The sequence below is a fragment of the Anabrus simplex genome, chromosome 1, assembly GCF_040414725.1.
Source record: "Anabrus simplex isolate iqAnaSimp1 chromosome 1, ASM4041472v1, whole genome shotgun sequence".
Classification (NCBI taxonomy): domain Eukaryota; kingdom Metazoa; phylum Arthropoda; class Insecta; order Orthoptera; family Tettigoniidae; genus Anabrus; species Anabrus simplex.
Window position 1 is genome coordinate 1,225,111,281 of NC_090265.1, and position 27,814 is coordinate 1,225,139,094.

Genomic DNA, 27,814 nt, shown 5'->3' on the forward strand with positions numbered 1-27,814 from the left:
GGGCCTGCTTACGCTTCTCTGTCCAAGGGGCATCGCATCTTCTCTTCGGTTGCTCGTCTAGGTTTAGCCCGTTCGTCAATATTTTCTTGCGGACGATCTCTGTTAATGGCGTCTTTAGCTGAGATATTACTTTTTTTTTTTGCTAGTTGTTTTACGTCGCACCGACACAGATAGGTCTTACGGCGACGATGGGACAGGAAAGGGCTAGGAGTGGGAAGAAAGTGGCCGTGGCCTTAATTAAGGTACAGTCCCAACATTTGCCTGGTGTGAAAATGGGAAGCCACGGAAAAACATTTTCAGGGCTGCCGACAGTGGGGTTCTGCTGATGATGATGATGCTTGTTGTTTAAAGGGGCCTAACATCGAAGGTCATCGGCCCACAGTGGGGTTCGAACCTACTATCTCCCGAATACTGGATACTGGCCGCACTTAAGCTACTGCAACTATCGAGCTCTGTTTTGGTATTTCTAACCAGGAAATTGTGGTTTTGGGGTTTGAATAAAAAAAAAGTGAAAGAACTCTTTAGTTAACTTTCTTCTGTCGATTTGTTCAGTTGACCGTAAAATCGTGCCCGTCTTTCAGGATTGTGTTTGTAATTTTATCTATTTTGCTGTAGACCTCCTTGCTGGATCTCTTTTGATGGATTCCATTTCTGTACTTTGATCCCAAGATTCCTCTCATAATATTGCGCTCTTTTTTCTCCAGTTTTTAAAGGAGTCCTTTGTTGGCATTTTGAGATAGGGTTTCGACTGCATATAGAACTACTGGCTTCAGAACCGTTTCATAGTCACGTATCTTGGTGTTGTGAGAAAGGCATTTTTTTGTTGTAGATTGTGCGGGATGTTTGGTAGGCTATTTCCAGTTAGCGTACTCGTTCCTGCAGTGCCTCTTTATTCAGTCCATTTTTCATGATGAACTCACCCAGGTATTTGAATTTGTCTACTCAAGTGATTATTATTATTATTATTATTATTATTATTATTATTATTATTATTATTATTATTATTATTATTATTATTATTGTACCGGGCGGTACACCTCCACGCCGCTAATTCAAAAATTGCGCCAGTTGAAACTCCTCTACTGGAAGAAGCCTGAACTTTAACAACCATGTTAATTCTAAAGTTTCTCAGAAGATGTCGCTATTGTAAATTTTGAAGAGTTCTGAACTGTGTCTTTTTCGATTTATATTTGTTTTCTCTGTAGTTGAGAAGTGTGAACATTCTCTTCTAGATGGCACTACTGAAGAACTACAATTGTGCACCCTGGTGCGAAGTGAAGGAACTGTTTTTTGAGAAATTTTGTGTTCATAAGTTTGTTCTTTGTTAAATTTCTTTGAGTCATTTTTTGGGTTGGCAGTATAACCCTTCTTTTTCCGCTTGTTTTGAATTTAGCCAATCCCGAATTTCTCTAATTAATTTTTGACCAATAACGTATGTCTTCTCCGATATGGATATGTTGCTTGATCCTAGCCAATAAAATTGAGGGGGTGTGGGTTCTTATTCTTGAAAGGTCTCGAATGTTCCACGAGGGTATTTAAACTGCTGATTTTCTGGTCTCCGGGCCACTTCAGTAACATCTTTCCTAGTGTGATTATGTAGCAGGGGGCGGGAAGCGCCTCTTTCTTCGGGCAGCAGTTCATCCATAAGGTAATGGCCTTTTAATAACTTCTTTACTCGCTAGCTCAGTAGTTTAACCCTCGGGGCAGGTTCGAAACTTTTATCATGTAACTTTCCTTTAAAATGTAAAAGACACTTGGTATAAAATTCTATCTCTTTAACTACAAATTGGGATAGAGAGTGCCTAACCCTCTCGAGCTCCCACTCATAGTGTTTTGAGGTGACTACGTTTTCATAACAGTTTCCCTTCTTTTTGTAATGTAATAAAGTTTTCCTATCGTGTCACCTCCGTAGTATGGGATTAGCCCTTGCATAAGCGGCCTAGTGCCAAATAGGTTTTAAAAAGTGTATTAGGAGTGCAAGTTACGCCTCCACACAAGTTGGTATTTTGGGGCCATGTAATTGTCCTGTTTCTTTAGTGAATAGGCCTCAGTAGGTTGGGTATTTTTACCCCTGTTCTTGTGTGCCTGGAGGGCAGCTTGAAGGTGGAGTTTGGTGTGGCCTCTGAATTGGCTTGAACTTTGAGAGCGGGTTCGCTCTTTCTAAAAATTGTATTTTCTGTGTGCCTCGAGCAGGCTTAACTGGGTAATGGGGAGCAAATGCTCCTTGGCATGATTGGAGTTTTCTGCCCCTTTGTTGAACCTTGTGTATAGGTAAAGTTGGGCTCATTGCTCAGGGATTGTGAATCTGGGGCTCGAAGACCAAAATCCATTAATAAACTGTAATTGTACATTCTTACCTTGTTGATATACAACTGAGTTCCTGTTATACTTGTTATTTCTTGATCTCGAAAAGAAAATATAACCTTTGTTAAATTTTTTAATTTCGTTGTTGAGACCTATTCCACCCAACACCTTCTTTCACCACTGTAGTTCCACAGATACCTTGGAACAATTATTATTATTATTGAGATTAATGCAGACATTTCAAATTTCGGATTCATTTTGCACGTTTTCTACTTTTATTAAGCATATTTTAACGTGCTTTATTAGCAGCCATCAACAAAATGTAAAGTAATCAATACCGTGAATTCCTTCGGCAATGAAACGGTTCAAAGGGAACTGGCACTTATCAAGACACACTTCCAAATCACACCAAAATCAATCAAGAAGCTAGAAACACGCGGATTGCTTCTTGGTGATTCGCTTGACATTATGGAAAACGTGAAGCGTAAAGTGGTAGGTATACCAGTAAACCTCATATTCCGTCTGCAAACGAAATATCACGATGTTCTTAAACGAAATCCGGGCTACGACGTCATGATAGCTACACTGAAGAAAATAGAAATTGCAAAACCCAGAAGGAGTGGTGCTACATCGCTGCAATTGAACATGCAGAACCAGTGTTCGGTTGTGATTCGATGATTACACTTTCACGTCCTTCTGACGGCAAGTTTGGACAACAATCAATACAGCATGTGCTCACCACGAGCTGCAATACATTGATGAATTCGTCGAGGCATGGAGTCAATAACGCCCTGGATCGCTTCCTGATGAATTGCGGTCCATACTTGCTGCACTGCACGGGTCAGTTGTTCCAGAGTTATGGGTGGCTGAGGACGGTTGGCCAGTTGTCGACCCATCATGCCCCACACATGCTCAATAGGACTGCGGTCCGGGGATCTGGCGGGCCTTTCTGAGGTTGTGATGTCGTGGAGAGCTTCTCTGGAGATGCGTGCAGTGTGAACCCGGGCATTGTCCTGCTGAAACATCCCATTAGCAATGTTCGCCATCATGGGGACAACCACTGAATTGAGTACCATATCAAGGTACTGTCGAGCAGTCATAGTGCACTAATGTGATTTCACATTAAAGCCAATAGCCCCGAGTGCCTCTCGATAATAAGATCTGGGCGGCCCCTCTCCCCAGTACGTCGGCTCACACGATTCCGGCGATCACTGCAGGCAAGACGGAAGCGCAATTCATCACTAAAGACGACCCTATGCCATTCGTCGACCCACGTCGGTCTTTCTCGACACCACGCCAGCCTTACACGTCGCTGTTGTGGAACACCTTCTGCAGGGACACGGGCTCGTAAGCCAGCTGCACGCAGGCGATTACCAACTATTTGTTGTGTAACGCGGAGTGCCACAGCTGCTCGAATTTGCGCTGCTGTTGCATGAGGTTCCATCCGGGCCATCCGAATGATGCGGCGATCCTTTCTCACAGTTGTCCGTCGCGCTGGGCCTGGGACAGGTCTACGAGTGTGGGCACCTTCATTTTACCACTGCTGCCATACACGTTGTACCGTAGATGCCTGTCGGCCAACACGTGCAGCGACAGTCCTTAGCGATAATCCAGCCTCACACAGCCCAATTATCCGAGCCCTATCAAACAGCGACAGTTGTTGATAGCGTGCTCTTCTCTGTCGTCGAGGCATGTTTGACGGGGAACACTTCACTGCACAGACTGCAAGTCAACTACGCTACACCAGAGTCCGTATACTGGAGTTGATTCCTCCGCGACCAATCATGTGGGGAGACCTGTAGCAACAATCTAATGGGTCTGAAACTTTGATCGTTTCATACCTACATGGCATCGTTCCATATCTTGAAAATCAACACAAACGACCAATGCCTTCATGGTGTTGCAATTTCCATTTTCTTAAGTGGCTGGCACTGATAATGTGGATCTACCATAAAGTTTAATTCCAACACTCCCTTCCGAGTTCAAGTACTGTTCTGTCACATCCGTGGATATAGATAGGGCATTCTCCGCAATGAAGCTACTTTTAACAGAAAAACGCCATATACTTAAACCCTAAAACTGGAGAATACTGTTGTAATGTACTGAAAAGGGAATTATGGACTCAAAAAGTAGGATGTGAAGTGTAAAATGAAAGAGAAATGTGTATTTAAGTGCGTTTCTTCAGGTTTGTGGTTTTTATACACGGTTTTCTTAAAACCTTTCTGATTGATTTATCTTGTGTATTGATTAACACACTGTGTCTTATCTAGGAGAAGTGTGCATATTATTTCAACAGTGAACACTGATGGATTGGTACCTCTCGCAAACTATGCATAGATTGTTTGTACTAGTGAAACAGCTGCAGCTCTAAGCAGTTACCGGGCGAGTTGGCCGTGTGGTGAGGAGCGCGCAGCTGTGAGCTTGCATCCGGGAGATAGTGGGTTCGAACCCCACTGTCGGCAGCCCTGAAAATAGTTTTCCGTGGTTTCCCATTTTCACACCAGGCAAATGCTGGGGCTGTACCTTAATTAAGGTCACAGCCGCTTCCTTCCCATTCCTACGCCTTTCCTATCCCTTCGTCGCCATAAGACCTATCTGTGGCAGTGTGACGTAAAACAAATAGCAAAATAGTTCTAAGTAGTGAGATGTTTTGTTTTTTATTCAGTTGTTTATTCATTTTATTTACTGGTGTGGGTGAATCGGGTGAGTCTAGTACAGGAATGTTACGTTTTAAGTACATACAAGTGTTTAATAGCATGAAAATAAGTGCGTACTTAAATGCATATTTCACCACTTTTTGCAGCATAGTTGCATGCTTATACTGGTGATTTATACAGAAAATAAATACTATGTTTAATTATAACTACTTTGTTCAGGCTTCCGAAGCTTTGCTCGGTATCAGTCCATTATGGAAAGATTTAAGGAAATTCCCCTTGATGGCAAGACGATTCAATCCCAGAGTAAGTAAATCCTCGGCACATGCCACTCGAGATAATGAGTTATAGGTAATGAGGGTTTTTTTTACCACACTTAAGCTGCTCATATTCCTAAAGAATCAGATAAGAGCCATGTTTCCATTCAAAGAAAATATTTCCGGATTCCTGCCGATAATTTTAAACTAGTGGTTGGCATTATATACAGCGCATTTATGCCATAATGCCTGAGCCACGAATAGCGTATGGTGGTAGGCGGGGTAGGTAATATACTGTTTCCATAAGGAATATCCTTCCGTTGATTGTAATGGGTGATAACTGAGGGTGGCATTGTATCGGGAGCGTTAAAAAGGAGGTTGACTGTATATTCTTTCATATAAGGACGTACATAATGAAATGTGTTCAACACGGCATTTGGATAAAATGCGCGAAATAACAAGCTTTGTAACCACCGTGTACCAGGAAAATAAATAATTACTTTAAAGGTGGCAATAAGAAATTAATTTCAAAATAAAAGGCATTTTTTTAGAGGCTCAGCCTGCTCTACTCTTCCATAAACAGTTACGAAGCCGAATACAATAATGCTGAATACTATGCCACTTCTATAGCCTATCTCTTGTTTAGCAAAACGTCATATATAGTATGAACTTAAACAAAGGAAAATAGGCTATGATAAAAGTAGGATCTCTTCAAGCAACCATGTTGATACGAAAGTACACAAATACACACACAAACACACACACACACACACACACACACACACACACACACACACACACACACACACACACACACACACACACAAACAACTTACTGTGTCAATCGTTATGCTCACTGCCTATGTAGCTGTATGTTCCAGTCGTTACTTTTAGACCAAAACAGGTAACAGAGCCTGTCATCGGTAGACGTGCACAGCTGTAAGTACAAGCCGGGTGAGGGGAAGAGACTTGCGCCCGCGTGCACAGTTGTTCCTAGTAAGAGCACTGCGCTTACGGCGGGCAAGGTTGGACACCCGTGATGTGCACCGATTTCCATACACCTAGAGTAGATAGAATGAATTGAACAGCCCGGGACGTTGATGTTCCCAAGGTAACTGTATTTAAAATTTCTAGTGTCTCCGATATTGCTGCAACAATAAGGGTGACAGTGCGAGGGTTGACGAGGTCTGCGGTAGTTTACAGGTGACAATGCCCGTGCAGAGGTGACAGTGTGTGCCGGTCAGCAGCAAGCAAAACGACACCGCTGGTGAATTGTGGAGGTTCGCGTTAAAGAAAATCCTTGGAATCAGGTTTACAATGAAGAACGCGCCGAGGAAGGTCTTGAAGTGGAAACTACTGAATTTGTCACAGATCCATACAAAGAATGGAGCGGCGAACGAGGACCAGTCTTGAGTGAGTCAATCATGGATATAACTTTACATAAGGCTCACCAGGATAAATAACATAGTAATCATGACTGACGGTGGGTGAATGGACTATGTCATTGGTTGAATATTACGCCAATTAAATGTCGTTCCCATAAATCAAGATAGAACATCTCGCTGTCTTGAATTATGGGAGTGGCGTTTTATAGAGTAAATCTTCAGCCAATGGCAGAATCCATTCGTGCCACCGCTAGCCATGATTTAACAATCTTGGAATAACGCGACTTATGATGTAATATGAATAAGAAATAGAGGCCTAAAGCTGCTCCGCGGCTTCTAACCTGGGGGCTTACGCCCCCCAGACCGCCTTTGCTTGTTCACATAACAATCGGACCGAACGAATCCAGACCAATGATTTGGTCACTAGCCGGACTTAACGTATCGAGACCAATGGTTCTGTCACTAGCCGGACCTAACCTATCCAGACCAATCGCATTGTCACTAGCCGGACCTAACGTTTCTAGACCAATGTAGCGAGACAGTAATAAATAGAGGCCTAAAGCCGCTTTGCGGCTTCTAACCTGGGGGTTTACTCCCCCAGCCCCCCTTTGCTTCATCACATACCAATGGTTTGGTCTCTAGCCGGACCTAACAAATCCAGACCAATGATTTTCTCACTAGCCGGACCTAACGTATCGAGACCAATGGCTCTCATCATCATCATCATCATCATCATCATCACCATCAGTATTCTGCCATACGGCAAGTCTTCGCATGGCAGCTCTCCACGCAATCCTCTCTTGCCACCCTCTTTGTTTCCTCATACTTGTATTCTATCGTGATACTGTCCAGCATCTGATATTTTCTCCGTTCTCTTTGCCTTTTTCCATTTACCGTTCCTTCTATAGCATCTATAAGCAAGCAATCTCTCCTCATCCAATGACCAATCCAATTGGCTTTCTATTCTTGATTACTTTTAATATATTTCTCTTTTTCCCAACTCTTCTCAAGACTTCTTCATTCTTTACTTTTTCTATCCATTGTATACTTTCCATTCTCCTCCAAATCCACATCTCAAATGCTTCCAGCCTTCTTTCGTCTTCTTTTCTCAATGTCCAAGTCTCAGCTCCATACAGTGCCACGCTCCATACAAAGCACTTCACGAATCGCTTCCTCAAGTCTCTATCCATGCCCCTACAAAAAGTCTGCTTTTCTTATTAAATGTTTCCTTCGCAATCCCAATACGAGTTTTCACCTCTCGACTGCACCTCATGTCCTCTGTTATTACACTTCCCAAGTATTTAAAAGCATCCACCTGTTCTATTATTTCCTGCCCTAACTTTATAGTTGTCTTCACTTTTCTTGTGCTTATCACCATATATTTTGTCTTTTTCTTATTAATTCTCATTCTAAATTCTTCACAGACAGCATTCAGATCTGTTAACATCGCCATCATAGTTCGTTCACTCTCTGCCATTATGACCATGTCATCAGCAAATCTAATACATTCTATTCTTCTACCACCAACTTTCACTCCTCTATTCCCATTCATGCATTTCTGGATAATCTCTTCCAAATAAATGTTAAAAAGTATGGGGGAGAGACAGCAGCCTTGTCTTACTCCCCTTCTAATTGTAGTTCCCTCTGTCATCTCATTCCCTATCTGCACTCTTCTGCTGTAGATGCAGATTCTTGATCAGCTTTCTCTCCTTCCAGTCGACTCCGTTCCTGCTTAGAATGTCCATTAACTTTTTCCACTGTACTCTGTCAAAAGCTTTTTCCAGGTCAATGAACACAGCATATCGTCGTTGCCGGGACGAAACCTCCTATGTGATAATATGTTTTGGAGATATACTGACCCGCAGCACATACATTGTGAAGAGCGAGAATGCCTTGACAATATGCACACGATATTGCACCTTAGATGACAGAACCTTACCAGCCAAAGTTCTAAGCTAAAATTATTTCACATAGGAGGTTTTGTCCCGGCAGCGACGATGTATTTCTCTTCCTCCTTCAATGTATCTCTCTCCTAATGTTCTTAATAGTCCAATTGCACCCCTTGTTCCTTTACCTCTCATGAAGCCATATTGTTCCTCAGAGATACAGTTGTCTAGCTTTGCATGAAGTCTTCTGTTCAGTACTCTCAGCAATACTTTGGCTGCATGTGTAATCAGACTGATGGTTCTAAAATCTTCACATTTCTTTGAATTATTTTTCTTTTCAATCGGTACCATTATTCCTGAAAGAAAATCATCTGGCCATTCGCCGCTTTCATATATCTTATTACAGAGAAATGTTAGCTCTTTCACTCCTTTATTTCCAAGACTCTTAAAAAGCTCTACCGGTAATCCATCAATTCCACTTGCTTTGCGATTCTTCATTTCTTTCAGAGCTTTTCCTATCTTCCCTTCCAGAATGCTGTATCCTTTTTCATCTTATATTACTCTTGTCTCATCTTCTTTTCCTATATCATTTGTTCTTTGATCATACTCGTATAGGCACTCAACATACTCTTTCCACCTTTGCCTTACTTCTTCAGGTGTATACACCAATGTGCCATCATTTCTTTCTATTTCCATACTGGTCCTGCTTTTCCTTCCTTCAAACACCAGTTCTGAAGCTAATTTATACATCATTTCATATTTCCCTTCCTTTTCTAGTTTCTCTATTTCCTCACACCTGTCACTAGAAAAATTATTTCATACACACACATAAAGAAGGATATAGAAAAAAAGAAACATTTATACCGACATTGAATGTACCTTTATTGCAATGTCCACAAACACCGAAATCCATTTTCAACAGTAACTTGTTGATTGCCATAGCAACGAAGACATCGGTACGTCATACTAGAAACTAATCATTGACAAATGAACATTGAACAGCGGTTCTGCGCTAGTGAGCCTGGGATAAAGTTGTACCCAATCACGAGTCTGGAGCGAGTCGCGACTAAACAAAACCATTTACAAGACGGTCGCGAGTCCGTGACGAGTCATTTTTCGAGAAGTGAGTCCGACTGATAGCTGCGTTTTGGCCAAACAGAATGCTACATTTTCTTTAATAATTTAAAAATATACGGCAAGAAATACTTATGCTTTCAAAGACACTCTGAAAATATACACGGCAAGAGTTTTCGTCAGAATGCTTTACGATGTCAATCGGTTCAGCCGATCTCTCAAACTCGCAGTAACGAAAATCAGCCTAGTGTTTTCAATATATAGATTACTCTCAGTATCTCGTAAATGGTAGTTTAATTTGATTATCAGAGTCCATTTGTTAGTGATATGCTCATAAAATTACTTTGTTTTCAGAATGTACGTAATATATGTTACCATCTACCCTTAGTATCACGAAATTCGTTCCACCTCAATAGCGTTACCGTTAATACTATTCGGTGCTGTCCTCGGAAGGTCGGGTTTGATTTCTGCTACTGCCAGAGTTTTAGGAATTGTAATGAGAAGGGGGGGGTGTAAACTCCGTAATAATAATAATAATAATAATAATAATAATAATAATAATAATAATAATAATAATAATAATAATAAATAATGTAATAATCTAGGTGGACTCCAGTCACAACTCAGATAGAATTTTCTGCTAGTAGTAAAGATTCCTTTGAGTAATTAATTAAGGTTGGCACCACAGAGTCACCGTAGTTGGTAGTAAAAATTATATTGTAGGAATCGAGGTCCAGAACTTGTCGAGTGCTAAGTTCAATCCATAAGGGACTTGAAGCAGGCCTTTAGTTTCAGAAGTGAAACTCAAAAACTTGGTGTGCCGATCCACAATAGGACAAGGTCTCTACTATTTGCTTTACGTCGCACCGACACAGGTAGGTCTTATGGCGACGATGGGATAGGAAAGGCCTAGGAAGTGGAAGGAAGCGGCCGTGGCCTTAATTAGGGTAGAGCCCCGGCATTTGCCTAGTGTGAAAATGAGAAACCATCGAAAACCATCTTCAGGGCTGCCGACAGTGGGGCTCGAATCCACTATCTCCCGATTACTGGATACTGGCCGCACTTAAGCGACTGCAGCTATCGAGCTAGGTGACAAGGTCACCATAACATAGTTTAGCACTTAAGGGATACACCCACGTAACATTTATTTTCTCTTCCAAATATGTAGTTTCATGAGAGAAAATTGAGAGCAAAACTGTGGAAGCAATAGCACGGAATATCAAGGACAAAGTTTGAGGTCAACGTAGGATCAAATAGGGAGCACAATAAGTAAATATTGCACTTAGGGGTTTGCGTGAGGTTCGAGTATAGGATTGCCAAGGCAAGATAAGAGTGCACCGATACGTTTTGACACAACAATCTATTTCAAAAACACCATAACAAATTTGCAAATTTACAAGAAGATCTCGTGATATTTACATTAGTGCCGTAGAAAAGAAAGGGATTCGTCCAAATATTGTTCTTTCCCAACCATCATCTCTACAGTATATACATCGCAGAGAAAAGGACAAATAATGGAAAAAGGGGAGGAGGGGATAAAGGAGATACATACATGCCCAAGGGAAAAATAGCAAGCTAATCAGAAATACGTAAGAGACTTTACGCAAATTTAAATACCCAAAAGAAGAAAAGGTTTCATGCGGAAATTGTCCAAATGAACACATCCGAGTCTTCTAATAGAAGTTCATTGGTTACACATGTTAAACAACCCCAGGTTTGTAAAATAATTACACACCTCTGGTTACGAGTTTTCGGATGCCAAGGAATGCCAGGCAAATGATTTTGACTACAATATTAACCATCACGACATTCCAAGCAGGTCAACCCAGTCTCACTTATCCTTGAATGGTCCAAAATAAAGTAACGGGGGGACAAGTATATAGATCAAGACAAGGGTTGATGAATAAATTGTTATTAAAAGTCGAAGAAGACACCAAAAACAATAGATGCCAGACTCACACACACCTCAGAAAACTTGAAAATATTATGCACCAGGCGTAGACCGGTGAAGATATAAAGGCCTTACCCATTAGCCGCTAGGTAGAGGCAAGTGTTCATAATGCAACTTTTAAAACACAATTAAATGTCAGTCATACCTCATGTCAATGTCCATAGTTCCGGAGCTAGAAGAAGATAGATTATAAACACTGCTACATAAGAGAAAAAATAAGACAGTCGTAGTTCCATCCTCTACACAGGCCTGAAATCCATCTCAACAAGCTATGGCAGAGGGGGAAAATAAGGGGAAGAAAGACTAGCATTTTCTCGAAGGTATTAGAAATTACGGGAGCATGTGCCAGTAGAAACAATTGTCCATCCATGTAGCGTGTGACGTCATCGGGATATTAGCTAACATGCAAAACAGTTAGTTGACGATCAGTGGCCGATTTGAGTAGCAGAGAAGATGAAAGCTGTGTGTGTGTGTGTGTGCGGCGTTTTTACATTTTTTGGAGGTATATCAGCGATGAGGTGAGTTCATTACAGAATGAAAGGAAGGCTGATATAGGTTAAAATTGTACATGTACCTCACCTCCATTGGGGATGTGCTTAAACAGAGCTGCACCACCACGGGACGAGGATAAAAGTTTACTTATCCACGAAATTGGTCAAGTTTACCTACAAACGGGATATTGATTCACTGAATAATTCGTCAAATATATCAATACTGGTGACACGCACATCAGTGACACTAAGCTTTAAGTTAATTACAGTGTGTGTGAGATTTTTGTTGTGCTTGAAGCGCATCAATACGAAACTTCTGTTAAGCTAATTTTCATTTTCATGGAGCGAGTTGCCCATGCTGAACGATAGTTTAGCCTTTCCAGACCTGCGGGTGCAAATTTTGCAGAAAATGTGAGTTGTATATTCTTTTCAGGCTGGAAAAAGATGACAAATTACAGGAAAATATAATTTTAAATAAATTTATCACCTACAAATTCGTGGGATGTGGGTCATAGCCGTTAATTTTTGTCAATTCCTTTTTGCCAATATAAAAGTTTTATTTTAACTGTAATCAAGAACATTTTTAGAATTAGATGACGCATTTTGCTCAAGTCCTTCAGTTTTACGGGTAAATAAAAAAACGTCATTTCAAGAAATTTTCTAAATCCGTGTGCGTTCTTTTAAAGGTTCAAAATAATCTCATGTACAGTTTAATATTTACGTTAGATATTGCATACTCGACTTTATGAACATTTCTGAATCCATTCACATGCCTTTATAGGCTCAGAAACACATCAATATTTCAGAACTAATTACTGCGCACCTACTACTGGAACATGAAACAGTTGTAACAGAGAGAGAGTAAAACCTATACAAACGTACATATATGAACTGTCAAGCGGGAAATATGAATCCCGAAAGAAATATATACCTGATCTGAACAGTCAAGCGGGAAATATGAAGCCCGAAAGAAATATATACCTGATCTGAACAGTCAGGGTCTGAAACGCATAACACTAAGCTGCATTCAGGAGGTGGCGAGCTCGAACTCCAACATCGGCAACCAGGAGGATGGTTTTCTATGGATGAGAAATGAAACGGTGTAATTTAATAAAGCCCAGGGAGGCTTCCTTTCTTGTCTTAGTTTTTCCTTATCTCTTTATCGCTAAAATCTAAATAATGCTAGTGGTACTTTAAACCACTGGAAGTGTGCACTTGTGATATAAGAAATGAATGGCAATTACTCTAGTAATTTATACACTTACATAAAATACAATTTTCATCCATGTCCCTACCAGCTTTAATACCTAGATTGTAAGCAACACATACCGGTAGGCAAAGTTAAGTGTTTCGATTTCAGACAAAGCTGGCTTACGTTTGGTCTGGTTCTCACAATCCCACCGGTGCTCCCATGAAAAAGTGTTAAGAGTGTCTGACTCTGAAAGTTCACACGTTCAAGCGCGGCCGAGATAGTCGAGGTTTAAAGGACGGTCAAACATCTTGGCACCGTAGGTCGTTGATAGTATGTTAAAAATCTCTGCTAGTGCACTCAATGCCATCCGATAAAATTAAATTTACTCGGCCATGGAAAATGTCCAATTTCGTAGCTAGACAGCAGTACACTTGAACTATCAAAACTGGTAAACAGGTCGCCTAGATGGCACTATTTCAGGTCTGAATTTCGGTAGCTGAGATCTTAGGATGATGATGATGATGATCCCATTTTGACGCGGTACTACGCTTAGATGGTTACAGTTTGAATCAGCTTGTATGTTGCTCTTGACTCCATATAGTAGAATAGGCTTCGGCCAAAAGATCGCCACACACAGAAAGCGAAGATAAGCTACGCTATGCTAAGCAGCCACTTAAAGATGGCGGATTAATTGAAGAGGAGACTTTTTTATTGGCCGCTGTCGTGAAAGAAGGAGAAATAGAAAGAAACAGAAAGAGGAGGAGATAATGTATACGTGAATTTGGAGGGAGAATAATTCATGGTGAATTCCATCATTTGATTTAAGCATTGCAATGAAATGATGAAGAATTAAAAATCGCTTTCATCTAAATCAGGAACAGCTTCATGAACTTGTCTCTATTACTGAGGATTATATTAAGAAAAAATGAATTTATAGCATGTTGAGTGAAAATGTATGTAAAAGCAATAAATGATACGTCCAATCAATTTTCAGTGTTTCATTTATTTGTTGCCAACAGTTTTCATTCGTGGTTATATCTCTTTAATAATTTGACAGACAACTAATTTATGTTTTTGTATCTCTTCAAGTCTTTTATCCTTTTATCCTTTGGTCTGCGGTCCATGATAATTAACAAGCACAGAAACAATTAAGCAATATAATTGATGCTGTATTGAGGTAATACACAAAAGCCACACATATAAAACGACCGTTTGCTAGACGCCGGGCAAAAAGTGATTGTGGGCATGCGCGAAGCCATGAAAATCGCCTCCTTGGCGATCTGTAAAATTACGATTGGCATGGCTTGGGTTAGGGTAGCGTAGCATAGCATAGCAGTCTGTGTGTGCCATTGCATGTAACTTCACTGGAGCGATTTTGTTCGTTGGGATGCGTAGCTTAGCGTAGTTTTCTTCTGTGTGGTGGCCTTATCAGCGGCTAGTTTCGGCTCGCCTTGCCGCTCTACATTCGGGAAGCAGAGGGGCTGGTCACCACCTTCGGCTGTCCTGAAAATGGTTTTCCGTAGTTTTCCATTCTTCTGCATTTAGGGGAATACCAGTACAGTTCCTAATATACGCCAGGACAGCAACCACATCATCTTCTCCGCAAATCACATCAGCGATACAAATCTCCCTGACCTGACACATGGCGTTACCGTCCAAGACGCCTGCCGTACCCTGCGTGGGTGCGGAATGGCAACCCTCACATTTATTTATTATACAGGTGTACCATGAAATGTGGTATTCATACATATTATGCAACGAGTCTTCTTCCAAAAGAAAATATTATATTATACTGTATATTCCACTTAGCAACAGTTGTATTGAACCCATAATTCTACGATGAGAAAATTATTAATTTTTAATTTCAAATATTTCTTTCAGCTACAAACTACTTTTTGAGAGCAGCCATGTTTGTATTTCAAGAGCCTCTCTGTTTCGTGGGAACGAGCTCCCCGTGTCAAGCAAGCTGTAAGCTCGTGAAATGCCGGGACAGTTCGGTGGACTTCGAATATTGAACAATTTATCAAAATTCAAGAAATTCTTCATAACGAGAGATTTTGGCGACATGGTAAATCCAGAAAAAATGAATCTAAATTATTCTTAAACCCCATGTGAAGACTGAACCCCCAGGGCAAAGATAAGTGCAGTTAAGCCTAGAGAAGAAGTTGCGTCCGACCCGCGGATCAGCGACACATGCCAAGGCCGATGGATGAAGAAAAACCCGCGAAACGCCAGGGCAGAAATAATTCATTTCACCTGTTGCGAGTATGGAAAAAATATGAAATTAACACGGCAATAAATCGTAAGTCTGTCCGAAGTTATGGAACAAATTTCAGGAAAATTGGTCTATTGGATGCGGAATTAGCAGATCGTGCAATCAAGCTTCATGGTGTGAGTAGCGTCCTCCCATAGGGTATAAAAGAAATCTCCCTTCGTATAATTCACACTCTCTGTCTGGTTGTTGGAACGGCGAAGCACTCGTCAGCAGAAAAGTGTGGAGATTTGTTCTCCAAGCAACTTATTACATGTTCGTGTCTATGGTTAAAATATACTGTTAAAGTAGAAGATTATAGAGATTTTCTGAACTGCCGCTAATGGGAACTTTGAAGGTTTAGATATTTGGGTGAATAAGTAATTGAGTTTCTCTCTGTATTCAGTGTGTACGTATAATATTTGTTAGAGTCTGGAAGTTAGCTGTGAGGTCTTGTTTCTTATCTGTTGGAACACCTGGCCCTTGGCAGGGTGAGAGGGCGCAGAAATCTTGCGAACGCAGTGGACGTGGTCATTTAAGCAGAGTGCTCGTCGCCTGCTAAACGTTTTGAAAGTGCGTTGCTCGCGGTGTCAATCGAGCCCGAAAGTGTTGTGTTATTTAAGTTATATGTCTATAAGAAGACGTCTAATCTAGCCATGGAAGGCTAGACAAAGAGGTCTGCTGGCTAGATGCAGCCAGAATCCAGAATGATGTCTACGATTACAGGGTCTGTGAATATTTTTGTATCAATGTTGTAGTTAGAATATTGTTCGTTCCAACCAAATTTCATTGCGTATGTCGTGTTGATATTTAATAATGATCAGACGAATGTATTACATTTCTGGTCGTCGTGTGAAACTCTTCAGTGCTGTAAAATTCACGTCAAGAAACTATAAAATGCGAAGTTTAAATACTGTGTTAATATTCTTTGAGATATTGTCCAAATTGAGTAAAATTAGGAAGGTGATAACGATAACGTAGTCGTGGTGAATGTCTTAATTTCGAATATCGTCGGGATTCAGAAAAGTTTCGTCGAAATAATAATAATAATAATAATAATAATAATAATAATAATAATAATAATAGTAATAATAATAATAATAATGTTTACCGCGGGATAAAATTTTTCTGTGTTAGAAGTGCATTTAACAGGTATGTTCTACAAGGTTGGGAAGTGTCTAGAAAATTCCAGTGAAATCCGATAAAGTTATGTTTTATTCATGGGAAATTTTTTTGTGACATCGTGTATGTCGGTGATATGGAAAATCACGGTGTATTGTTGTATTTTTGAGGTCCGACATTTGTAGTAAAAATAAAATAAAAAGGTATATTTTTATAAAAGTTGTTTGTCACGATAGGATTGAGGTTTGAAAAGTCTTGAAATATAAGAAAATGGATTGAGCGCGAAGAATTTATATATGTTGAGATAAGAGTGTACAGATGTTGAAGGCAAAGGAAGCCTGTATATTTCATATAATGCCGCCGTGAGAAGGCGATGAGAATGAATTTTGAGACAGGCTATATTTGATGAGGGCGAAGAATATTTGAGACAGGCTGTATATTAAATGTGATATTTATGTGGCGGGCTGTAGTATATTCCGCTAACAATCCGAAAACTGAGACCTGGAGAAGGTTGGTTCGAGATGATTATTGTGTGAGGCACGGTAAAATTTCAAGTTAAGATACCAAGTGAAAAACAATTCCTGGTGAAGATTGTAACTCTTGGTAGTAAAAATCAAATGACTAGTTTACGTAAAGTCAGTATAATGAATGTTATAGTAATACGACCTCTAGGGTAAAAGAGCATTCTGAATACACGGTTGGTGTTATTTGACTGTAATGACAAGATTCCCATCATTAAAGTTCATAAATTACGAGACGGTAATTTATCATTAAATCGGAAACATTGTGGGATGAGACATTGGACGTTATTAGAGCGATATGTTTGGCTGTGTAGATTCATTGGGTTTCGTTTCACTGGATAGTCATGGATATGAATATTTGGAAAATGACGGTAGGCGATCTGAGGGCTTCACCCTAAAATTACAGTGTGGATTTTTGCGGTGGTGATGATTATGGTTTGACGATAGTCAAGTAGTGTTAGACATGTGTTGGAAGTCATTATTATTTTTCCAAACTTCATTGTGCATGCTGAGATAGTGTTTGAGTTGTGGACTGCTCACCACGGGTTATTTATTTTCAATTTCACGTTTTAATAACAAGATAGGGACTTAGTTACATTTCCCGACTTGCGTTCATTTTGTGGCAAGATTCGTTCATTGTGTGTTATCAGTTTCGACAAGGTTTACAGCTAAAATATCTAAGAGTGTGTTTGAAGTTACGATTTCGCCTGATATGCTAGAGGAAGCGTACACGACCCAATTTCCGCTCGACAATAGATTTAGGACGTCACATGTTATCCTAGGAGTATACTGATGATGAGACGTCCTAGTTCACGCTCAACGACAGGGTTAGGAAGGTGTATGTGTACATAGAGGTTAGTGTTAGGGTGTGCAGACATTAGGTAAGCCCGACGATAGGTCTGGGATGTCAGCTGTGCATACTCAAGTCTTAGATTAGATGTTTTTGCGAAGTGACTTGAGCGATGGTAGTGTCTACCGTAGTGTATGCAATGCGAAGAGTGTTAGCTCAGTAATATCGATGTCAGGTTTGCGCACAGCCCTTTACAAGCCGGAAGGTGTTTACCTAAGATTATGCAACCACTAACGGCATATGTGGGTTGTCCAATATTGGGTACTGAGTTAAGGGTGATTGAATATTTACTGCAGTTCGCCATGCGTGTTTGAGTTCAATGAACTTCAGTATTTTATTTTATTTTACGGACTTAATTGTTCGTCGTTCTGACGTCCGTTTTTGCTTTGATAGTGTGCGTGTTGACACTAAGCGTATTTGTGTGAGACTTGAGTTACGAATGCGGGTTCGATTCGTCAGCCGTAATATATTTTATTTTCTATTTTTGTCGTTCTCTCATTTTTTATACGTAATAGAGTGTGGTTAATTGATAACTTTGTAGGTAATGTGTTGGGAAAAACAATAAGTAGATGGATCTGTGATGGTAGTCATTGTTAAAAAAGAAAGAATTCTGTAATTTTGTTTTATTTTACCATGTGGACTTGTAATTTTATTAAGCGTAACGTAACCATTTAAAACCTGAAAGTCGGTTTTATAATAATATTTTCCATGTGATTTATCACTTTTTATTTAACTTCAGTGTTTGGCATTTTTTCTAAATGCGTGATGAATAAGTGTTTCCTGCATTTCTCAGTTTTGTTCCTTCAGAACGACGTAACGTGAGGTCCTCTCGGATCGTGTTGTTGTTGGTTCCTTCTGAACAGCTGTTTGGGTGATGCACGTTCAGCATCGGGATTATTTTATAACTTAAGGGTGTCATGAAATGACAATACATGGTGGAATTTTGTTTCAATTGCGAATGCTGCTGTTAACTTGTAGTGAACACAATGCTTTCCAACAATATTTCGCAACCTATCCAAAGCAACTGATAGTCAATTTGGTTCGATTAAGTGTTCATTCGGCGGGTGTTCCGTATCCGAAAGGGTATTCGACTGGTGGATAACCTTAATTAAGAGGAAATCAGGCGTGCTACTTGTTGAAGGTCAGATTTTCCACGGATCGTGTGGATTAATTCTCAGTTATCGTTTGGATTAATAGGTGCCCGATTTTTCAGGCTTTATTTTCACTTTTTCAGTTTCGCTGTCCACTAATTTATGAGATTCCTACTTTCTCCGAAGAAAATTCTTCGATATATTAATTAATGAAAATAACGCTATGCAATGTGACTGCGTTTGAAACATTTAATAACTTTTTTGATCAAGGATTTATATAATATTTTTTGCAATTAATTGATTCAATAAAAGTTAGTAAGGACATATTTGCTCCTCATTTCAAGTAGTTAGGCTCTCTTCTGAACCCCATCGTTTGGTTAAGATCGTAACCGAATTATTCCCGCAACGACCCCAAGACTTAAGAGTTCAATATTTCTCTACTGAAGCAGCTGTGGCCGACCAACGATGGAATGGTAAGTTAAGGGTACAGTATGTGATGAAAATTGCAATATTATTACTCTATTAACGATCTTGGAGTGTACTTACCTATTATTTCGTACATGTAATAGTGGTAATTCTGTTGAATTATCCGGTATAGCTCCATGGTAATGAAGTACAGTGAGCCACGATATTTTCGTAAACCTGAAAACCAAGAATACTACAGTTAGAATTCAGCAATTCAATGTGAAATACATGTTATTGCATTAGTGTATTACTACACTAGTGTTCAAAAGTTAAGCATAAGTTACGAGTAAGCAGGTCAACAAGAAACAGGTCGCAAATCGCATGACATATGCACCTACCAAGCTTACGTATTCGCTCTGTATAGGAAAGGAGTGTTCCCTGCTTTGATTAGCGGCGTAACCGCAAGGTAAATACAGCCAGTGCCTGCGCCCCGTACTCCCTCAGTCATATTTGCCCTGTTATAGTGTGCGGAGTGTAGCCTCGTGGTGAACGTGACAACATAATGGCACAACGATGCCAGTTGGATCCCGTTTCGCAAGGTAGAATACTCGGCCGCCTGGAAGCAGGCCAGACACAGACCGAAGTCGGCGTATCCTTGAATGTGCCAGAAAGTGTCATTTTCAGGCTTTGGAGACGATTTCGAGAAACAGGAGATGTTAGTCGTAGGCCAGTACCAAGTCGACCAAGGGGAACCACCCCACAGCAGGACCGATATCTGGCCTTAACCGCCCGACGAAATCGGAATGCACCTGCACAACAATTGTCGGCGGGGCTTGCAGCCGTCTCAGGGGTTGCAATTTCCCGGCAAACTGTGTACATGAGGCTCAGAACAGCAGGGCTGTTTGCCCGACGTCCAGCGGTGTGCAAACCGCTGTTCAGCGGGACACTCACTCCAGCACAGAGACGGCTCGTTTACTGTGGAGCCGTCAACATCGAAACTGGACCATGAATGAATGGAGGCATGTGCTCTTCACAGATGAATCCCGCTTCAGTTTGCAGAACGATTCCCGTCGCACATAAATCTGGAGAGAACCAGGTAGCCGATACAACCACAAAATCATCGTGGAACGGGACCAGCATGGTGTAGGTGGCGTCAGGGTGTGGGGCGACATCATGTTGAATGGCCGTACGGACTTGCACATCTTCATGGGTGGTCCTAGGAACACTGTTAACGCTCGGAGATACAGGGATGAGGTACTGAGACCACATTTTCGACTCTTCAAATGTGCAGTTACTCCAGACTTCCTCTTAATGGACGATAATGCCGTAGCGCACCGCGCTGCTCTGGTGGATGAATTTCTGGCTGAGGACGACAATCATCGCATGGATTGGCCAGCGAGGTCTGCGGATCTGAATCTATAGGACATGCCTGGGATGCAATGGGGATGCGGATTGCATCCCGTCAGCCTCCACCAAGGACCCTCCAAGACCTTCGCATTTCCCTTTCGGAGGAATGGGATCGACTGCCACAAGAGCTCGTGGACCATCTGATAGGGAGCATGCCATGTTGCTGCGAAGCATGTGTGGCCGTTAGGGGTAACCATACACCCTGTTAACAGCATATTTTGTTGTGGAAGGCATTGCCAAATTTTGTTAGTTGTTGTCAACCTTTCTGACACTATTTTTTTGGACAATTTGTGTGATATATGGTGTGCGAGTCAGCTTTCGTTTGTTCATTAATCCGTCTGACATTCCTATCAGGGGGTATGGTCTCGTTTAGTGATTGTGCTTAACTTTTGTACACTAGTGTAGCTAAAATACCCGCTCTTCGTACGGAATTATGAGCAACGATTAAGGTGGTTAAATTAAGTTGGCCGGACTGAGTGGCTCAGACGATTTAGATGCTGGCCTTCTGACCCCTACTTAGCAGGTTTGATGCTGGCTCAGTTCAGTTGTATTTGAAGGTGCTCAAATACATCTGCTTCCTATCGGTAGATTTACTGGCACGTAAAAGGACTCCTGCGGGACTAAATTCCGCCACCTTGGAGTCTCCGAAAACCGTAAATATAGTTAGTGACATGTAAGGCCAATAACATCATTTATGAAATTAAGGCGGCTCGCACGTATGTGTGTGTCTTACAACATGGTCTTGTAGACTATGTGTACGACCTTCCCATCGGGTGCATGTTCGGTTCCATGGCTAAGTTGTTAGTGTGATGGCCTTCGGTTGCAGAGGTCCCGGATTCGATTCACGGCAGGTATGGTTAATTCCGTTGGCACGGGGCTGGGTGTATGTGTGGTCTTCATCATCATTTCATCCTCATGACGATGCGCAGGTGGCCTACGGGCCTTAATTCAAAAGGCCCGCACCTGGCAATCCGAACTTGCCATCGGGCACTAAAAGCCGTACGCCATTCTTTATTTTTATCATAGGGTACTGTGACCGTATCGTTACAATTAATAATTATTTTAAGTTATATGCTTGGGAAGGAAGCAGGCAGCAAGCTTTCTTTGTGTGGATGTTAGGACTCGCATGAGATTGCGCAATAGGACGCTGCCAGAGCGGCGCCTTACACACCCAGTGGGTGGCTTAAAGAACCCCCGAACTAGGCACACGTCATAGAAGAAGCAGCAGAAGAACACTATTTTAGTGACTCCATCTTTAAAACAAATGCCAGCGTACAGCGATGCCAAAGCGATCGGGCAAATTTTAATGTATTTTCGGCTTAAATAAGGCTTGGTTAACAAAAATGCATCTGTCAGAGCAGTAGAAAGAATATTGGTTGAATTTTGAAATCAGGAGTTATGGTAGTAGAGATTCTCCAAGGTAAAGGCGCTGAAAAACAGATTACGTAACCAGCTTGGCGTACTGACGCTACTCGTGAAGCCAGATGCCTTTGGGGGTTCCCCATTTCCCCTCCGATCTTATTAATTAATTACTGCAAATCCGTCGATCATTTTCATGTCCGCACAGCATAGCGCACTTGTGAATAACGAGCTACACAATCAGGCGTATGGCTGATTTCTACGGGCTGGTTTATCCAGGAGATGTCAAAATAAGGGTGGGGACGATGTCCGATGGCCACCCCTACCGCTAGCTTCCCTATAAGTTTTTGCACTTCCCAAGAAGCATCATCAGTCGGGAAGGAGCTTTCGACGTGAAAAGACGGCCGGTTCGCTATTGGATTTGCCGCTCCTTTGTATGTATATGAAGTGAACAAAGCGGGAGTGAATTATTCAATGTTTTTCTCATGTGCTTTGGTGATAGACAACGTAAGATTATGATAATGAGACGTACTTAAGATATCGGCCGCGAAGGAGACTGTAACTTCATGAAATATGAAGTAGGTTTTGACTCGAAAGTGATTGTACGATAGTATGCAGAACTTCTGTCGAAGAACGCTCTTGTAGGCTAATAACCAGTAGCCATAAGAGAGAACAACCTAATTAACGTGAAATAGATTATTCCCTACTAGCAAAGGAATTTTGATAATTGATTTCTTTTATATTTGTGGGTTGAAGTATGTACATAGTTCCCATCAGAAACCATTTAAATAATGATAGCGTTCACTTACATTTTCCACCTTCACTACGCACATTAAAGACTGATCTAATTCGAATGGATTAATAAAACAGTTTATTTAAGTCATATCAGGCACGTTACCTAAAATATATGCATTGATTCTCTTCTTGTTGTACTTCCCACTCTCTGGTTGTGTCATAGGTAAAATCTGTTACACACACGTAGACTTGTCTCTGGTTTACGTACGGATACGCTTCTGGATTCCAACCATATTTGGGGAGATATACATTGATGAACACAATTCTGGGCATGCCGGGCTGAGTGGCTCAGACGGTTAAGGCGCTGGCCTTCTAACCCCAACTTGGCAGGTTCGACCCTGGCTCAGTCCGGTGGTATTTGAAGGTGCTCAAATACGACAGCCTCGTGTCGGTAGATTTACTGGCATGTAAAAGAACTCCTGTTGGTCTAAATTCCGGCACCTCGGCGTCTCCGAAGACCGTAAAAGTAGTCAGTGGGACGTAAAGCAAATAACATTATTATTATTATTAATTCTGGACATAGTAAGAAAATGTGTAATTTTCAAGCACTTATGTTATTTCATCAAATTGGCAGAAAGGTAAAAACGTGATATAAGGAATTTTTCATTAAAATAATGTAAATAATAATAATAATAATAATAATAATAATAATAATAATAATAATAATAATAATAATAAATGTTATTTGAATTACGACCCAGTAACTATTTTTACGGTTTCCGAAGACGTCGAGATGCCAGAATTTAGTCCCGCAGGAGTTGTTTTACGTGTACGTTAGTGTAGCGACTAGAGGCTGACGTATGCGAGCACTTTCAAGTATCGCCGAACTGAGCCACGATCGAACCTGTCAAGTTACGGTCAGGAGGCCAGCGCCTCAACCGTCTAAGCCACTCATCCCGGCTAGAAATAATTTCAAAATACTGGATCATGACCGATTCAATAAAATAAGTCCATAGTGGTAACTTCAATTCACTTTCATACACACACTACATGTCCTGACCTATGTTTTATAAAAATGGATTTGTGATCGTGTGACATGCATTATTCTACGATAACTTCCGTTTATGATGTATATATTATATTCAGAATTGCCGCAGACAGTATGTAGCCTACTTACTTACAGTATATTAGGTAATGTTTTGCCACCTAGGATAACAAATGCACCTTTGCATTGCTGCAGTTCACACCATTATAACATCCGATCTGTTCTACAGCTGAATACTGTTTAGTTGAGACGCATTTCGAGTTCCTGCTCGATAATAGCAGGAAGTAGGTGTAATGTATTACCATACTACGTATCACTGATGATTTATTCATGAATACCCTTCGCATTAGCCCTCAACATATTTCTGTTAGAATAGTTATTTCCTTATGTATATGTGTGTTTGTTTAAGCAGTTTGAACTATGCCTACGACTTTGTGTAGATGGTCAACTTTTTGTTTTTTGCTAGTGTCGCACCGTCACAGATAGGTCCTATGACGACGATGGGATAGGAAAGGCCTAGGAGTTGAAAGGAAGTGGCCGTGGCCTTAATTAATGTACAGCCCCAGCATTTGTCTGGTGTGAAAATGGGAAACCACGGAAAACCATCTTCAGGGCTGCCATCAGTGGGATTCGAACCCACTATCTTCCGGATACAAGCTCACAGCCACGCGCTCCTAACCGCGCAGATAACTCGCCCGGTTGACGGTTAACTGTTCGGAAAGCCTAAAATCCAATACTTTTTAGCTTGAAACATAGTGTAGCCTGTATGGTATGATATGAAAATAAGCTTCCAAAACTAAATTGATAGCATTAGGAAGGAAACCTATTGAATGTCAGTTCGAAACTATAGGCTCCGTGAGTATAGCACTGTGCTGCTGCTGGTGGATACTACGAGTATTATTTAGAGGCATCTTCAACAGCTCACCATAAGCCGGAATATGTGTGAAGTTTACATGCATTTATTCAATTATTTTACAGTACTGTCTTCAGATGATTATATTTTAATGTCACAACGTTCCGACAGAATGACGTGCTTGTTCTTGGCTGCATTAATAGATACTGTAATACAGAGCTTTCATTCACGACCTCACGAAATGGATTTGAAAATACGGTGGATCTTAGCAGTAAATCGCAGGAAGTGATTCAGGATTTGTACATTTATTTAATACACGATAACTCTTTACACAATGTAAAGGTTAACAATTACAAATTATTATAGCAACGTTAAATTTCAAAGTAAGCTACAATAGGCCATAGCACACACATCGTACTGTAACAGATATTTTGTATTCTATTATCATAGTCTTCATGATAGCAATAATAATAATAATAATAATAATAATAATAATAATAATAATAATAATAATAATAATAATAATAATAATAATACTGAAGAAGTTGGATGTCAACACCAACATCTACAAGACCATGCAGAAGACGGTGGTCATTACTACGACTGGAATCGTACGGAAATTTATGGGTTCAAATTCTACGTAAAACTGTAGTGTAAATGAAGGTTTCTTCTGCTCTGATTTCCTAAAATCTGTACAAATGCTTGAATATCATTACCACGAAAATGTGCAAAATAGTAATGATTATTATTATTATTATTATTATTATTATTATTATTATTATTATTATTATTATTATTATTATTATTATTATTATTATTATTATTATTATTATTATTATAACATACCGTACTGTACTACAGACCACAATGTGAAATTTTATAGTATTCTGTTACAACCTCACCAAATGGATTTAAAAAGGCAGTGGGCAAATATAGGCTAATTATAGAAATAGGCCTCAATTACACAATATCAATAGCTCACAGAAATACCGCATTTTACATACGTAAAGTTCTATTCTCGCCCCGAGGTGGTGCAACTCTTTTCAAACAACCCCTAAAGAACATGAACTGCATGTACCCTCATGTCAATCTTAAAAATTTCTGTCTGTATCGGGAATCAAGCCCGGGCCCCCGGTGAAGGAAACTAGTAGCACCGTCATATTACAGAGGTGGTCGCGATCATATTATAAATACAGACACAATAATTGATTGACAACGTTAAGGTATTCTGATATTTTCAATTCTTCCAACATCAAACCTGTGCCTTTTTATCGGAAAAAGTTCCTCTAAGCTCTTGTCCTTGTTGTATTTCTCTTTCCCCGCTTTTGAGAGGCAAGCTCCAGACAATTCACGCGGTTCATCAATACGCGACGTGACATGTTCTGCGTAAACTGTATAAATAGCAGCAGAAATATGCTTACATTTCAAGGAAATATTTTTATTCTTTTACCAAGGCCTCCTTTGCAACGTTAACCTACGCTAACATGATATCGTATTAGAGACAGTCCAGATATATTTTTCTGAAGACAGCATTGTTGAATGTGTTACATGAAAATTAATCTCGTTATCAAAACAAATAATACATAAATTACTATGTTGCCTCTATCGTAAAATGGTAGTGTCTCTAGTAAACCAACGTTTTTCTCTTATCATATTTGCAGTTATTCGCTCTGTTGCTATTTCCTGAGAACAGGTTTTCTTGTAAATTTAATACATGACCACTTTCTGGAAGTTTGGAATAATTTGGCCGATTGTTGTTGCATAAAACACTCTGAAATCCCACGGTTATTATTTAGTCGGCCATGGTAACACACTGTGAAACGATAGAGACATGCGCGCGGTGATCGCATTAACTTACAATGTTCGCCACTTGAAGCGCAGCAGTGCATTTTTCCCAGCAGCGCACAGAGCCTATAGAACTGGAACAGACAGATCATTTCAGTTGTACATTCTTCCGTGGTGGTAATATACTGAGAGAAATTGACTAATGCAGTGAGTTTGGAGTAGCAATCAACGATACTTTGTAAGAAAGAAGTCGGCTCTCGAAAAAAAAAAAGAAAAAGAAAAAAAGAAACTGTTTTTAGACCGACTTTGCTGTATGGGAAAAAAAACTGGGTCGGCTCAGATTTGTTGTTCATGACCTGGAAGTAACACATATGAATGTAATGAGAATGATTGCTGGCAAAAACATGTGGGAACAATGGTAAGAGGGTACTTGGAATGGAAAATAAAGACTACATCAGAAAAAGACTACTGTAGATGGATGAAGCCGTACGCATAAACCGGCTTCCGTGGCAGGGTTATATGAAGTTATCTAGGAGGATAATGGATTCTACCAAGGAGGCCGTGGAGGGAGACAAAGGCGATGGTGGCCAGACTCAGTTTTAAATGACCGGGCGAGTTGGCCGTGCGGTTAGGGGCGCACAGCTGTGAGCTTGCATCCGGGAGATAGTGGGTTTGATCCCTACTGTCGGCAGCCCTGAAGATGTTTTTTTTGTTGGTTTCCCATTTTTACACCTGGCTGTACCTTAATTAAGGCCACGGCCGGTTTCTTCCCACTCCTGAGTCTTTCCTACCATGCCGCAGTTCGTAGTCAGAATTCATCCATTCTGACGTCATCATGCTTAATAAGATGCGCGTTATGGTAGGCCGCAGTTCGTAGTCAGAATTCATCCATTCGGACGTCATCATGCTAAATAAGATGCGCGTTATGGTAGGCCGCAGTTCTTGGTCAGAATTCATCCATTCTGACGTCATCATGCTTAATAAGATGCGCGTTATGGTACGCCAGAGTTCTTGGTCAGAATTCATCCGTTATGACGTCATCATGCTTAATAAGATGAGCGTTATGGTAGGCCGCAGTTCGTGGTCAGAATTCATCCATTCTGACGTCATCATGCTTAATAAGATGCGCGTTATGGTAGGCCGCAGTTCGTGGTCAGAATTCATCCATTCTGACGTCATCATGCTTAATAAGATGC

The 27,814-nt window shown here is 40.6% G+C and overlaps 1 protein-coding gene across 3 annotated transcripts in view; it reads right to left on the bottom strand.

Moving 5' to 3' along the window:
* Positions 1 to 27,814, bottom strand: part of LOC136858212 (very long chain fatty acid elongase AAEL008004) — a 99,082-nt gene that overhangs the window by 51,348 nt on the left and 19,920 nt on the right. Inside the window, exons 1-2 of one of the 3 annotated variants that reach the window (XM_067137593.2) lie at positions 24,117 to 24,210; positions 19,576 to 19,671 (exon numbers count right to left, since the gene is read on the bottom strand). In XM_067137593.2, coding sequence (XP_066993694.2) covers positions 19,576 to 19,633 — 58 coding nt within the window. In that variant the 5' untranslated portion in view covers positions 19,634 to 19,671; positions 24,117 to 24,210. Of the gene's footprint in view, positions 1 to 19,575; positions 19,672 to 24,112; positions 24,211 to 27,814 lie in introns of those variants that run through there. The other 2 variants (XM_067137595.2, XM_067137594.2) reach the window with 2 other exon arrangements.